Source organism: Polyodon spathula, chromosome 2 (assembly GCF_017654505.1).
Source record: "Polyodon spathula isolate WHYD16114869_AA chromosome 2, ASM1765450v1, whole genome shotgun sequence".
In the NCBI taxonomy this organism is placed as follows: domain Eukaryota; kingdom Metazoa; phylum Chordata; class Actinopteri; order Acipenseriformes; family Polyodontidae; genus Polyodon; species Polyodon spathula.
In genome coordinates, this window is record NC_054535.1 from 89,560,692 (window position 1) to 89,577,454 (window position 16,763).

General features: G+C 36.8%; 1 protein-coding gene across 5 annotated transcripts in view; it reads right to left on the minus strand.

The window, feature by feature from the left end:
• LOC121303350 (polypyrimidine tract-binding protein 3-like) overlaps window positions 1-11,092 on the minus strand; it is a 93,432-nt gene extending 82,340 nt beyond the window's left edge. The window contains exons 1-3 of one of the 5 annotated variants that reach the window (XM_041233996.1): window positions 10,882-11,091; window positions 924-967; window positions 660-693 (exon numbers count right to left, since the gene is read on the minus strand). Coding sequence is in view for 3 of the 5 variants with exons in the window: in XM_041233979.1 (XP_041089913.1) it covers window positions 924-967; window positions 10,882-10,885 (48 nt within the window). In the remaining 2 variants the exon portion in view is untranslated. Of the gene's footprint in view, window positions 1-659; window positions 694-923; window positions 968-10,881 lie in introns of all 5 variants that reach the window. The other 4 variants (XM_041233987.1, XM_041233979.1, XM_041234013.1 and 1 more) reach the window with 4 other exon arrangements.
• Between the last annotated feature and the right edge of the window lie 5,671 nt (window positions 11,093-16,763).

Sequence of the window (16,763 nt, forward strand, 5' to 3'; positions counted from 1 at the left end):
AAAAACAAAAGGTGGAAATCATTAATTTGGCTGCTTTTCCAAATATCCATCTAGAAATTGATTTTCGCTTATTTGACAGTTTTCACATCACCTACAAATCAATATACCTAGACACTGCAAATGTAGACTGCCTTGTAGGAACAATTTAGATTCTCGTCAGGAATTCAGGAATGTGAAACACTGCACCCCTCTTTAATGATTTTAGAGATTATCATTGACTGGAGCTATTTTACCACATTTAAAAAAAAACAAACAAAAAAAAATGATTTATTGTTATGTTGTGAGGTTCCTACCTAGTTTTTCAAAGGGAAAAGATTTACATTCGGTTATTATAATCCCCTATCGGTAACTACTGGATGGATGGATGGACGGATGGATAGATAGATAGATAGACATTCAGTAATGTATGGGCTGCATTTCATGGAGGGGTTCTGTGACATCATAAACAAGCAAACCCCCCCCCCCCCCCCCCCCCAACACTATACAGCTGTATAATCTCAGGGTGTACAAAAAGAAAAAGAGAAAAACATACTGAATGCACAAACACTGTATGGAAAATACAATTAGTTGCGTTAGAGATGACAGGGTAAAACTTACCAAAGAAAGAAACAGAAACTGAAAAAAGAAAATAGTGTGAGGAGGAGAAATCAGATTCCTACCTTTAAACCGACTGTTAAAAGATCTGTAACGACACTGTGTGGAATAAAGGAAGAGAGACAATGGGAAACCAGAAGTTAGAAAGCTGGTTATTTCACAGCCAGCAGCAAAATAAAAGTTCAGTGTAAAAAAAACAAAGGTTAATAAATAGAGAATGCTATGAGATGTGAAATGTTTCCTGTAGTAAGAGTTACATGGAAAGGGGTTAGACTGCAAAGTTCAAGCTGCAGTAGCAAGAGGAGAGCCGATACCCTGTTTACACTTACCAGCTGAAGATGAAAACGTTTTAGCTCAAGTCGCATCTGAAGATCTTTTTCGGAGAAAGAAAGAGAGAAGGCTGTTTGTAAAGTGAATGTCACAGTATTGCGTTTAACTGATCAAAAGCACCAAGAGCTCTACATAAATAATTAAACAAAGACTTAGCCTCAGTTATTGTGCTCAGGCACACGGTACCCTGCTATGCAATTCATTATTTCTCAAAACCACTGACTGCACAAGATTGCATAGGCTATTTTTAGCACGCTAGGTTTACATAAAGTCAGTACATCATTTAACATGCCGTGCCTTTAATTCTTCAAGCTTAAACAGGGTACAACTCTAGTGAGTTCTGACCTACAGCTGTTGTGGATTTGGTTTTGTAAATCAACACAAAATCATCCTGTCCACTTTTTACATCGTCACCTAAATTACAATATTCAGACTCCTGACAACTTGTTGTAGCATGTACACTGTAAACAACCAATTACTTTGCATCCCCTTCCACGTAATCAAAATAAGTGTATGTATTGAATACAAATAAAAGTGTCGTCATAAAAGCAATTGCCACATTATGCAAAATGACATTAATTGTCCCAAATATACATTTATTCAATGAACAAAACAGTGGTTTTAAATAAGCCACCAACAGAGGGTCCTCATTACATGTAGGCCTCACATGATACGTTTTTGGACCCAGCGTAAATTTCCAACTAAAAGCAGCAACATCTTTCTGCTGGGGCAACCATATTTAGTTGATAAAATTATCACATATTTTGTTGAAACACAAACATGTTAAGAATTTTAAAAAAGTAAGGCATTGGAATATTCCCATGGGCAGCCAACACTGCACTGGTGCAGCTAACTGCAATTTCAAGGAAGTCTTCATCAGTTCTACTGAAAACCTGCAGTAGCCAGGAGATCTAAACAACTGAATCCCTGGTTATTTACAGCTGCGTGAAAATGAACTGAACTTCTGTCTACCATACACTCTACAACATTAAAAAAAACAGCTTTTACTGTATCTGGAGGGCACCACTGTAATGGATTTTCAGCCATTTCAGTTTTCTGATCAGAATTTTAATGTACATGCAGTATGATTTTACCCAGATTTCCCCCCATGTATTCTGTCCAGTTTTTTAAAAAAATGTATTTGACTGGGGAAAGATAACATAAAAGTTTATTGGAATTCACCCCAAAAAAAACCCAAAACAAAAAAAAATCTAACTTTTTTTTAGCTTAATGAATGAGCTTATTGCTTCATTTAAAATGTTTTCTTTATGTTACGTTTTCAGGACGTTTTGTTAATGAACGTCTATTTTTGTTTTTCTCTGTTCTGCATTTTTTGAATACCACTGTTCATTTAAACTTTTTTTTTTTTTTTACACAACAGTACTCACATTTGGTCACCATCGTAACTGTTTCATGAAACCGGAGTGCAATAATCCAGCACCTCTGCACTTAAGCATTTGTATATCAGCTGACAACAGCTGATATCCCAGCAGGCCTTTCTTCTTAAAGGTGTACAGCCTCTATACATGAACAACCACCATCTCTCACAAGCGCCTGGGTACATATTTTAACAATATCACAACAAAAGGAATACGTTTTTCTTTTTTTTTGGGGGGGGGGGACAATGATAATATCCGAAAATAATCTTAATATCGTTTAATAAAGTAGCCTGCGCAAATATCATATTAGGCGGTGGATTGCGCCAATCGTCGGCTTATTTTCAAAACCCTGCATTCATTGTCACTATTTTTGCTTTGAAAATAACTGGTTAGTTTTTTAGCAGTCATTTTAAACGTTTTAGCCTCTCGATGTGCTTAACACAGAAAACCCGCCACTTCAACTCCCTGATGGGTTAAATGTTGTGTCAAGATGTAACACAGCTGTCATGTGTTCCAAGATTTTTTTTTTTCACCTAGCAATGCGCAAGTGATCTGGTCTGCTAGAAGCACAATCAGTTGCCAGGTCCGCTTACAATAAGCGGGATTGGGTTTGATTTTTAGTCACGGTTGCAATTTGCATAAACGCCCATACTCTAACATGTGTTGCACTCGTTTTGGGCTTGTTTTGAAGAACAAGGTCGCTATTTTTCTGTCAGAAATCTGGCAACCCTGAGCGCATTCAATCCTTATTCTTAAAGACACAGTAGTAACTGCAAGACAGTCGGATCAGGTTTTGAAGAGGCCTGGGGAGAACCCTGGGGGTGTCAAATTTTAGCGTACACACACTTAACTGTAGTTTATTACTACCAAACATTTAAGCTAAACTCAAGATTTTTTGATTCAATCATGGTGTTATTTAATTGCTTTTCAATGAATGGCTCATTTTGAACATTCTGTATATTGCTTACACAATGTGTATCCCTGCTTCTAGCAGTGCAGAATCTAATTACACAATTTCTAAATGTTAGTTTAGCTTTTTTTACTGTGTGGGTTTATTGTGCCCTTCGATTTCTTCCTTTGTGAATCTGCAACATCAATATGTTTAAAAAGGTGCATTTTACTGTATTTTAGTCTACTTTAGTTTTACAGGTGCTGATTAACACTCAAACCCTTTTGCAATGTTACCTCAGGTAAATTAGTCTAGTGCTCATCAGGTTCTGCAAAACCAGCCATTCCAGTGCAGAATCCCTAAAGCCAACTGGGTAGACAGGGAAAAATAAACTGGCCAACAGTTTCTTTAGAAATGTACATTTCAGTTGATCAAATTGCTGTGCAGTAACTATAAAGTGCATTACATTTCTCAAGCAGAAATAATGCTTATGAAAAGCAAGCAGTAACCACCCTTCACTGAAAGTCAGCATCGAGAAGAGTTTTGTGCTACCTTGTTAAAAAGCTGAATTTGGTTGCTTACTATAGTAGGGGACAGTGCACATTGTGCTCTCAGCAGGTAGTAGCACATTGGCCTCTGAACCAGAAGATGAAAGGTCTGCATCCTGCTTTAGGTTAGGCGGACGCACAACCTGTAACAGTACCACTGTTCAGTGGTTAAAGAAGTGAAACCAAATGCTTTGTAGTAGGCATGACTACTGTAGCTGGGCTCATACATTTAAACCTGTATGAATTCTGCATAGTCCCAAAAGTAGAGGGGTCATTGAGGCTGACTACACTACATTGCAGATTCTGAAAGGCAACATAAATAAATCACACAGATAAAATACTTAACGCTAAAATAGGATTTGCAAGAAGAGAACTACTCTCCCATAAGAAATCTACAAACTTAACAGATCACAAATGAACACTGTGAATCCTGTTTGTTTTTTTGTTTTTTTTTGTTGCGAGTAATCAATTGCAACCTAAGAGTAAATAACAAACACAGGTGCATTGATTATTGTCAAACTGGAATAGTGACCTTGGAGTCTTAGCAAAATTCCACCCACAGGAACTTCTGTTTTACAAGAACCTTTTTAATGACAGAATGCTGCAAAGCCCTTCTAAAAAAGGAGCTACAGGGCTAAAGCAGCAAAAAAACCAAACAAAAAAACCACACATTGTTAAAAAGGTAGTGTTTGGGGTCTAAATTTAATAGTGCATCTGTTTTACACAGCCTATTTGCATGATACTACTAAATTTCCATCTCACAACATGACTTACTTTTACTGGGAACGCACAACCAAAAACAACTCAACTTACTTTAATGGCAAATCTTCAAGGAGAGAATTAATTAATTTAAAGCCGGGTGTTTCTCATGAATTAAATATGTGGGCCATGCAAGATCTGCTAAAAGATCAAAGCAAGACCCCTTTGTTTTACTGCACGCGAGGATCCTTTTCAAACATCCGACCGTGAAGGCTACCAGCCTCCCCAGCCACCTCTTGGTTAATGATCTGGATTGAAATACATTTTAAATTTCAATCACACAACAAAGCAGTAAGGTCCAGAAAAATTACACTTAAGTAGGCATCCTAGTTTTCCGCAATAAAAAAAAAAAAATTCTCAGATAATAAACAAAAATCTGCGTTACTTCGCAATTAAAATAAAAAGCTAAAATCGAACCCCATCATAAGATACAGTGGCTCTCAAAAGCATTCACCCCCCTTGGACTTTTCCACATTTTATTGCGTAACAACATGGAATCAAAATAGGATTTAATTAGGAGTTTTTGCCACTGATCAACACAAAAAAGTCCATAATGTCAAAGTGAAAAATAAAATCTACAGATTTTTCTAAATTAATTACAAATATAAAACAGAGAATAATTGATTGCATAAGTATTCTCCCCCTTTGCTATGACACACCTAAACAAGCTCTGGTACAACCAACTGTCTTTAGAAGTCACATAATTAGTTAAATGGAGTCCACCTGTGTGCAATTAAGGTGTTTCACATGATTTCAGGTTAAATACACCTGTCTCTGGGAGGTCCCAAAGTTGGTTAGTACATTTCCTAACAAAAACTACATAATGAAGACGAAGGAACATTCAAAGCAAATCTGGAATAAGGTTCTTCAAAAGCACCAATCAGGGGTAAGAAAAAAGAACATTTCTGAGGCATTGAATATCCCCCGGAGCACAGTAAAGTCCATTACTAAGAAACTGAGAGAATATGGCACAACTGTGAATCTGTCTAGAACAGGCCATCCTCAGGGCACTAGTCAGGGAGGCCACCGAGAGGCCTATGGCAACTCTAAAGGAGTTACAGTCTTCCATGGCTGAGCTGGGAGACACTGTGCATATGGCAACAATAGCCCAGGTGCTTCACAAAACTGGCCTTTATGGGAGAGTGGCAAAAAGAAAGCCATTGTTGAAAAATCTCACATCAAATCTCGGCTAGAGACCAAGAGGAAAATATTCTATGGTCTGATGAGACCAAAATGGAGCTTTTTGGCCTCAACACTAAGCGTTATGTTTGGCGCACGCCTAACACTGCACATCATCCTGAGAACACCATCCCTACCGTGAAGCATGGTGGTGGCAGCATCATGCTATGGGGATGCTTCTCTACGTCAGGAAAGCTTGTGAGGATATAGGGTAAAATGGATGCAGCAAAGTACAGAGAAATCCTGGAGGAAAACCTGCTGAAGTCTGCAAGAGACCTGGGACTTGAGTGAAGAATCATCTTCCAGCAGGACAATGACCCCAAACATATAGCCAAAGCCACACTGGAGTGGCTTAAAAACAAAAAGGTCAATGTCCTGGAGTGGCCCAGTCAAAGCCCGGACCTCAATCCAATTGAGAATATGTGGAAAGAGTTGAAAATTGCTGTTCACCAAAGGTCCCCATCCAACTTGACAGAGCTTGAGCAATTTTGCAAAGAAGAATGGGCAAAAATTGCAGTGTCCAGATGTGCAAAGCTGGTAGAGACTTATGCAAATAGACTCATGGCTGTAATTGCTGCCAAAGGTGCCTCTACCAAATATTGACTCAAGGGAGTGAATACTTATGCAATCAATTATTTTCTGTTTTATATCTGTAATTAATTTAGAATGATTTATAGATTTTATTTTTCACTTTGACATTATGTACTTTTTTTGTGTTGATCAGTGGCAAAAACCCCTAATTAAATCCATTTTGATTCCATGTTGTAACACAATAAAATGTGGGAAAATCCAAGGGGGGGGGTGAATACTTTTGAGAGCCACTGCAGACAAACAGTACTATTGAATAACAGTTAACACAGGAAGTATTTATTGGTACACTTAAATTCTAAAGAAGATACAAGCTCACCAGTGCCATCAATCAATAATATAAACAAACTTACCATTTTACTTTACACATTACAAATACTTCTGTCTAGTAGGGCCTAATAATAAAAATCTAAATTGTATTCATATTAGTAGGGCTGCAACAAAAGAGTACATTTTAACCTTTAAAGGGTTTGAACACATTACCAAAGGAGGTTCAAACCTTTGATGGTAATCATTTGCATAATTTACTGGTGACGTCACCACAGCTACTTGTTAGAAGAAGGTTATCAGTCATATTTTACTCCTACTAAAAATATGAATAATACCACTAATAATATGAACTTATGCTTGTCAAGTGACCCCAGAGATTGATTATGCTTCCATGATATGAGTTGCTTGCACAGTTTGCATTCAACTTTTTTTTTTTTTTTTGGTTGTCTGGGCATTTAACAAAAAAATCATAAACAGCAGAGAGGTTTCAAGACATTTCTTTAAATACAGCTTAAGCTACACAACACACTTTGCTGTCGAGATGGAGAATGAAAAAATTAAAGGTTTGGCTTAGCGTATATTTTGTATGTTTCAAACATATTCTGCCATAGCACTTCTCTTACACCATCTTGTACACTCTGTATTAAGTACATATTTTATTTAAGCAATACTAGAGGTACGAGCCCACTGCTTTGGATACTATACCCTGCTCCAGTTGTACGTATTTTTTAACAACTTTTGTTTACGTAATTGCACTATACAAATCAGAAGATCGAATTTTGCATGCGAGTAACATTTAACGTGCAATTTATAGTATTCACACGTTGTCAAATTGTTTTTTCTTCCCATTTACAGAAACTAAAGAAAAAACCAAACAAACAGTGCGTGAACCCGCCTGACGAACCTTCGAAGGTTTAAAACAATCTTCAAATCCCTGGCTAGCGAACAAACCTTCGGGCAGCCCTACATATTAGTTTATCTCCAAGTTAGTTTTAAAATACAACATTTATAAATATCAAGAAATGAGTGGATATAAGCAGATACTACTTCATGAACTGAACTGAAGTTTTTGTTTTCCTTATTACTGACAATAATAGAAGGAATGACTTATTTTTATTTATAAACATTTATTGTGAGAAAATAAATCAAGAGTAGTGTCCATTATTGCTTATAAAGACCCTGACAATAAACGTGTATTATGTCATTGCAATCACTCAGGTGAAACAATGTCTTGTAATCTGCCCAAACATCAATATTTCAACAAAACTTTCAGAAAGTATTGTAAGGTCCCTCGCGTCATAGAATAACACATTTTTATACATGTATCTCTGAGCAGAATACATAATAAATAATTTACATACTTTTTTTTTTTTTTTTTTTTTTTTTTTTTAAATTGTGTTAAAACATTTTTAAAAAAAGCGAAAGGTTTGTATAGTTTTTGAAGTACTTATGTTCCCCAGGGTGTTCTGAAAAAAGGACAACATTTCCAAGACGCTACTGTAAAAAAAAAAAGATTTTTAGCGAATTTTTATTAAAAAGTCAAATACAGTAAAAAAAAAAAAAAAAAAAACCCTGGTCCTGGCAGAGCATCCCACTGAAAAATGCTCGGTCCTGAAAGGGTTAAACAGCATGTTCAGTAGTAACAACACACTGGATGCTGAAGTAAACTGCAGCTATGTTTCAACATGAATGTGACAGTGTGCCTCATTCAACTTTGACCTCTGTACACCAGAAGCAGTTTTATTGAACAAGTCTGTTTACGTAAGTAAAATTCCCTGTGTTGATGATTATATATGATAAATGAATCCATTACCAAACAAATTAAAAAATCCTTGCATGGTATTTGCCCCGCCTTGTGTAAAACTAAAACATTCTCCACCTGCATAGAAAATCCATGTTTTCCACGTTATTCCTCAGCAAATGGATTCCTAGGATCCCTGCACATAAGCAACAATTAAGATGATAGGGAGTTAAAGGCTAAGGAAATGTCATGTTATTCCACTCAGCGGTAAATCACTCTGTGGAGTGACAGTCATTCTCATCTGCGCTGTGCACCAATGTCCCCCAAACTGCTGACATATTGAAAGAGAAACATTAGTATTCTGTTAAAAAAAAAAAAAAAAAAAAAACTTTCCCCATATAATCAACACTAATTTAATTTGACCCAAGCACATTCTTATTAAACATCTGGCACACTTGATTCATTGCATGGATTAATGAATAAGCAGATGTTTTCAAAATGCTAGTTGCCCAAAAAGCTTTGTTTAATCTTACTCCTACAACTGAATGTTGAATTCAAAGTAATGTCCTTCTGTACCGGGATTCTTAAGGGAATCTCATTGGTTAGAAGTACTGTTTGCCTCCCCCACAGAATCTGATCTCACAACTCCTTCTGTAAAGACCCCAGACTACTTATAATTAACCAATAATAAATCAGTTTTCAGCCTTGGAACGAGAGCAGACCATCCAAACAGCTGGATCAGACACTCCATTTATTATCAAACATCATAAAACAGGAGTCTGTTTAATGTATTTATTTTCATTTATTCTTTGGGATCTATTTTTGTTTTGACTGCCCAGGTAGGGTTTATTAGATTCTGTTTTCTTTCTTAAAAATTTAAACTTGACCATATTGGGAAAAGTCATCATGAAAAGCCCTCTGGTGCTGTTGCTTTATTATACATCAAGGTGTGCCAGAGGACATGTGTACATGCATGTGATTACATATACAGTTACAGATACTGTAGCAGGACTGGGAAACCTTAAGTAAACAAATTCCAAAGTGGAGAGTAGACACACAACCTCAAACTTGAATACATGTATAATGGACCCTGGTTGGATTGATCAGGTGCCACAATGAGACGATTTATTGGAACTGGTGAGCCAAAACAAGCCAATGCAAATACAAACTCTCTGTCCCCCACAAACATAATTCAAGAGATTGGAATTGGAATGGTACTTAATGAATCAAAACATTACAGATAGGTTGAAATAAAACGCCTGTGTTATTAGACCATCTTCAGATGTGTGGTAAATGTCATTATCACATACTGAGTCAGGTTATATAACCTATCAGAAAGTACTAAAATATTGATGCATGTTTTACAAATTAATCAAATGGAATATTCATCCTTGCAACATTAATTTCGAGCGATTAGCTAAATCCACTAGAATTCTGAAGTTAAAACAATCACATGTACTTCCCTGATCCCGAAGAATGGAAAGGGTTTTTCAAATCTATTAATGCACAACAACATACGTCACCAATTTTAGGAACATAAGGCATGTTTTCATTATACACAGAGACTGCTGTGTTAGTGGCAAGCTACTTTCTTTCGTGTCAGGAATGGCGTTATCTATATATTGCTGCCACGTTAAATATAACATTTACCCATCAACTTCTTTTCATTGTCCATATAGATAAATACGATGTATTCATGTGAATTGTTTAAATTTACTGGTACATATGCAAGCATGACCTTATAGTTTTAAGTATTCTTATATGACGATCCCCCGCCCATCAAGCCCTTCTGTTTACTGTAAGTATTTAAACAAATATTTTGTTTGTTTAAATACTACACAGCAAGAGAAAACAATGAAACCTACAAAAATTACTTAAGCTGCTTATCACTAAACTGTACCTGCAATATATATATATATATATATATATATATATATATATATATATATTAAAATGAAATTATGTATCAGTGTTGATACTTTTGTTGTGGAACGGTACACAGTAACGCCCCTACCAAGACACAAAATCAAAATGGCAGCAAAACATAAAACCAATAATATATCCGCTACAACAAAACGAAAGGAAATTTAATTTTGTAGATTTGTAATGAAGGAAGTGGCTAAATATTCGAATCACTTTGCATTAACATAAACACGTCTTACCAACAATGACAAAAGACCAACACTTCCACAAAGTTTCCAAAGATTTCCAGAAATCCCTTCAAACAATGAACACTGCCGTATGGTGCGGCACTTCACGGCTTTCTTTACTTTGTTTGGAACCTCCCTTTTCTTAACCAAACATGCGTAGGTATTTATTAATAATCAAAACCCCACTCTTGAAAGAAAACACGCACTATCAGAAACTATTAATGCTAGCTCCCACTCTTCTTTTCTTCCATTCCTTCAATTATAAAAAATACGATCAACACTCAAGTCTCAACAGCGGCCAAACGCGAAAAAAAGAATTGCGGGAACCGATTACAACAAAAGTGCAGTTGAAGGGACGAAGGTGCTGTACAGTTTATCTTGACTGATATATTATAATTACTTATTTTGTAAATCAAATTTAGGTTGTCAGAGTGTGGAATGAGATTGCACTTACCCATCCATTGCACAGAAAGAAGGAACAGTGGCTGGAATGAAGCTGCAGTACTGGTTCAGCAAGATGAGGACATGGATTAGGGTGGTGGTATTTCACATTACAGCGGTCAGCTCTCAAACTCACACACACTCACTATACTCTCATTGGCACAGAGACGCGCTTCCTGCTGTTGACGTGATCACAGCAATACACAGATATGCCTAGACAAAACTCGACACAAAATGGCTTCTCCTGTACCTTTCCTCAGGCAGATGATAAAACAGTAACACACACTGACTACTAGAGGCTGCCATGCTAAACTGTTGTTTGTTGAGCCCCTTAGTTAATTTGAAAGGGGGAAATATTAGCATAAACAGTATGGGTTCAGAGTTAAGTTATCCACTGGTCACCAGTAAGAACCAGTTTGGTTAATCATTAACTGGATTTCTGATAGGGAAGCATCCTTTGTCTAGTACATAATTCCATTAGAGCCAAGTAACAAATTATGTATTGCACATTAAGACATCATATGGTTACAATAGGCAGAACCAACATGTGATGGATTACCGGTAATAAGGTATTGCCATGACCATTCAAATAGCGCTGGTGTCATTGTGTTCTTTTTATCTTACTGTACAGTCAATCTCAATAAATGAATGAGGGGTTTGTTGAACAGCTAATAAGTCTATATGTTAGTAAATTGAATCAATAACCTTTCCATTGCACTGTGATTGTGGATGATGGCTTGTTATAGTAGAGTGAAAGGCCTTTGTTTTGTAGTTTTGTATGTTTTTATTTATTTATTTGAATTGTATACACACTGTGAACACCTCATTAATCGGGGCTAGCCAGAGGTAACAATCAGGGGATTAACATAAAGCTTCTTGGTCACTCTGGACAGCATCAACCATTTACTGTACTGAAAATATATATTCACTGGACCAGAGGGAACAGGGTTCCATGGTATAAAACAATTGCCACCAGATGGCACTGGTTATGTTACTACTGTACTTGCTCAGTGTGGCCTCTAGCCATGTCACATCTGAGAATACATGTTAAACAGCTAATTTAGGAGTTGGGATCTAATGTGATGTCCTTGGCCATTCCCATTAAAAATGTGGTGCCCCTGGTGGCAGATTTTTTATTTTTATTTTTTTTAAACACATGAAGGTATTTCCAAGACTGATTTCCTGTACAAAATGAAGTTGTTGCCTGTAGTCTTGTTTTAAAATCTATATAATTTTTATGCCACAAATAATGAAAAATTAACAAGTAACTTGCCTCTCAAGCAGTAATCGCTGGTATTCCTCTGTATTGCCTAGTACGTTTTTCTACCTGTACGATTGGCTGGTAAGCAGGCAATAGACACAATGTTGTGCAGTACAGTTATAAAATATATTAATATAATTTCCGACAGTAGACGGAGCTCTCAGGTGGCGGTGCATAATTGGCCTAGTGCTGCCTGGTGGGTGGGGCCTTTGGTTGGCTAGGGTGTCGTCGGCTCACCCCGCACCAGCGACCCCTGTAGTCTGGTCGGGCGCCTGCTGGCTTGCCTGTAAGATGCCCAGAGCTGTGTTGTCCTCCGACACTGTAGCTCTGAGGTGGCTGCATGGTGAGTCTGCAGTGTGAAAAAAAGTGGTCGGCTGACGGCACACGATACGGAGGACAGCATGTGTTTGTTTTCACCACTCCCAAGCCACCCATACCAAAAAGGACCATGGTATTACCATGGAAAATGTACCATGGTACTTTAATGGTAAATTGGTCAGGACCATGGCACATTATACCATGGTACTGGCATGTAACATTATACCACAGTACTGGCATGGAACATTATACCATGATAATAGCATTGCACTGGCATGACACATTATACCATGGTACTGGCATGGTGCAACGCATGAGAGGTGGTGATGAGCTGAGCCTAAAAATAATTGGATATGCCAAATTGGGAGAAAACAATTGCAGATTACTCTCTCTCTCTCTCTCTCTCTCTCTCTCTCTATATATATATATATATACGGTGCCTATAGAAAGTCTACACCCCTTTGAACTTTTTTCACATTTTGTTGTGTCAGTGTGTGACAATGTTGCCCTGCCCCTGTGTCTATTTCAGTGTTGTATGTTGCATGTTGTGTGTTAATGTGGGTGTATAGTCATTGGTACATGGGATGTAATATGGGTTACGAGCACGAGTGTTTAAAATGTATATTTGTATTTAGTCACGAGGATTGCACAGCACTTCACCTGCTGGTAAAATGTAGTAATTTCACAGTAATTTCACAGAAATTTCGGAGAATTTCACTTATTAATTCATGTGCAGTTGTACCAAGACTCCAATTGAATGATTGATTAGCAATCGAGTCTCGGTACAGCTGCATAAAAGCAGCATGTTTTCACTCACTTTCTGAGTTGTGTGTTTGGTGAGTGGAGAACTGGATTGGAGACGGAGGTAATAATAATATCAGCTAACCGTGTTTGTCTGTGTAGTCCATTTTGTTTGTCTCTTTCTTTTGGCTAAAGTGCCGTGTCCTGTGTTTTGTTTGTCTTACAACCTTTTATTTTCTTTCTGTTCAATTATTAAATGCTGAGCAAAAGCAATCGCTCAGCTTCACCAAACTCCACCTCTCTGTTGTTTATTTGTTGGTCCCTGGTTCTGGTCTGACGTCGCCCACTACAGCATTCTTTGTGACACAGTGCCTCAGAGTTTCATGCACTTAAATGAGGATTTTTTTCCACTTATCTACACACCATACTCCACACTGGTAACGGGAAAAAAGTTTATTGAGAAAAAAGAATTATATATTAAAAATACAAAACTGAAAGATCATAATTAGATAATTCTCCACCACCCTGAGTTAACACTTGGTGGAAGCACCTTTGGCAGCAATTACAGCTGTGAGTCTGTTGGGATAGGTCTCTTCCAACTTTGCACACCTAGATTTGGCAATATTTGACCATTCTTCTTTACAAAACTGTTCAAGCTCTGTAAAGTTCCTTGGGGAGCATTGATGGACAGCAATCTTGAAGTAATGCCACACATTTTCGATTGGATTTAGGTCGGGGCTCTGACTGGACCACTCAAGGACATTTACCTTTTTGATCCTTAGCCACTCCAGTGTAGCTCTGGCTGTGTGCTTTGGGTCATTGTCATGCTGAAAGGTGAACTTCTGTCCCAGTTTCAGCTTTCTTGCAGAGGGCAGCAGGTTTTCCTTAAGGACTTCTCTGTACTTTGCTCCATTCATTTTTCCTTCTATCCTGACAAGTGCCCCAGTCCCTGCCGATGAGAAACATCCCCATAACATGATGCTGCCACCACCATGCTTCACAGTAGGGATGGTGTTCTTTGGTGTTGGGTTTGTGCCAAACATAGCGCTTTGCATTTAGGCCAAAAAGTTCCATTTTAGTTTTGTCAGACCACAAAACTTATTGCCACATGGCTACAGAATATCCTGAGTATTTTTTCAAACGGGATTCAAGGTGGGGTTTCTTGAGTAATAGCTTTCTTTTTGCCACCCTACCATACAGGCCAGATTTGTGGAGTGCTTGGGATATTGTTGTCACATGCACACTTTGACCAGTCTTGGCCATAAAAGTCTGTAGCTCTTGCAAAGTTGCCATTGGGCTCTTAGTAGCCTCTCTGATCAGTCTCCTTCTTGCTCGGTCATCCAGTTTGGAGGGACGGCCTGATTTAGGCAGGGTCTTGGTGGTGCCATACACCTTCCACTTCTTAATAATCGTCTTGATCGTGCTCCAAGGGATATTCAAGGCCTTTGATATTTTTTTATACCCATCCTGATCTGTGCCTTTCAACAACTTTGTACCAGAGTTCTTTTGAAAGCGCCTTGGAGCTTATGGTTGAGTCTTTGCTTTGAAATGCACTACCCAGTAGAGGGAACCTACAGGAACTGCTGTAAAAAAAAAAAAAAAAAAAAAAAAAAAACTTTTTTTTTTTTTTTTAATGTGTGTTTGTTTCTATGAAACTTTATATAACTGTCATAATGATGCAGAAAACCAACAGAAAGCTTTCCTCCAAAACCCCACCTGCTGGCTAATATCTTAATAATCTATGAGCATATCTGTGTGTGCTTACATATTGGCGTGATTTGTCATGTTAGGGAAACACCCTTAGATTAAATTCATGTATGTACATTCATTTTGACATACTGTATAGTGTAAATGTATCAATGAATTCTGAATAAAAACATTGCAATCCTCATGAAACAGTGATACATTGTAGGATTAGATTTACTAATCTTTTGCACATGCTCCACTTTCTTTGAAGTGAAATAAAAATTTAGAAATAAACTTTCAAAAAGCCCACATTATTTCTCAGTATTTTTTGTAACTAACAGAAAAATAAATTGAACATACATTACAATGGTGCCAAAAAACTAGCTAATCCAGGCTCTTCACTTAAAAATAATTATCTACATATATAAATACAAACTTTAGGTACAGACCATTACTGCACCTGTACCTTACTTGATACTTTAACAAACAACAAATACCCTTATGGAACGAAAATATATTTAAATATATTGAGAAATATAATGTACTATGTTACAAAATGTATTGTACAATATATTTGTTTTTAAAACTTCAGCCTCAACATACATTTGTAGACAATATTTTAATTATACACTGAAGTTAAATATAAGTCAATTAAACTTACCTTAATATTGTGGATTGAAAACCACTTAACAAGAAATAAAATGTGTGGAACTCGGATGTATTTAAGTATAGAAGCCGAAGGTACGTCAATTAAAAAATGAATACTCAATCAATAAAAAGCGACACCTATGAACACAAATGATGAATTTAATGTAACTATAAACAACAACAAAAATACAGTTAATTTAGAATTATAACTTGTTAGGAACTTACAGCTTCTCTCTTTTTTTCCCCTTCAAAATACTCAGTAAACCCAAATGTCAACATATGTATTTTTTAAAAGTTAATAGGTAAAATCATAACATTGTAAAAGGCACGTACTTCAACAACTCAGCAACTCTGCAGCCAGTATTAACGAATTGATTGAACGGGGATGGAGAAGCGCACCCTCCTTCTTAGGAGACTGGTCCAGTCAGGGCAGACACTTGTTGATCAATGCTGTGTTCAGGCAGCGCAATTTTCTTTTTCCTTTTTATTTTTAAACCGTATTTTATGACACATCGACAACTACACGTTGCCAGTCAGAAACCAATTTATGGAGCATGTTACAAAAGAAAATAAACAGCTTATGTTGCTGAAAAGCAGAATTATAGGCTTGGTCGTGGTCTAATTAATGCTTATTTAATTACATTAGTTGTTGTAGACGTGCTCCCTTTTACAATTGGGTATCAGTAAGTATTTCTTCCAATTTTATATTTTACTGGTCTCTAGTCCACCAGTATAGTGCCGGATTTTCAGCAGGTTGTGATCTACTTCTGTAATTTTTACCATTTATTTTTTTTAAGTCGCTTATATAAAATAAAATAAAATAAATAAAAACAAACATCTCTTAAATAAATACAGAATAAACATTTCACCAAACATGTCTTAACGTTGTAGTGCACAGAATGTATGTACTGCCACCTAAGACTTAAAAGTAAATTTGAAGTTGAACAGCTTTGACTTAAATCCCGCCTCACTACAACAATCGTTGTACAGTCCTGCATGTACACTTGATTGACATTTCGTTGAGCAAATCCTAGCGACCGAAGACATGCCTATTTTTACAAATACTTCCTGTTCAGCGATTTCAGTGTTTTTTTAATTAGTTTTTTTTTAAATTAATGTTATTAATACTGTGCTAATACAATGTAATTATAAGGTATTTGATTATTCACATGTGATTTTTAAATGAATACTGTTATTTCTTAATCCTAAAACGCAACACGACATTGTCTGACCTTAGGCGG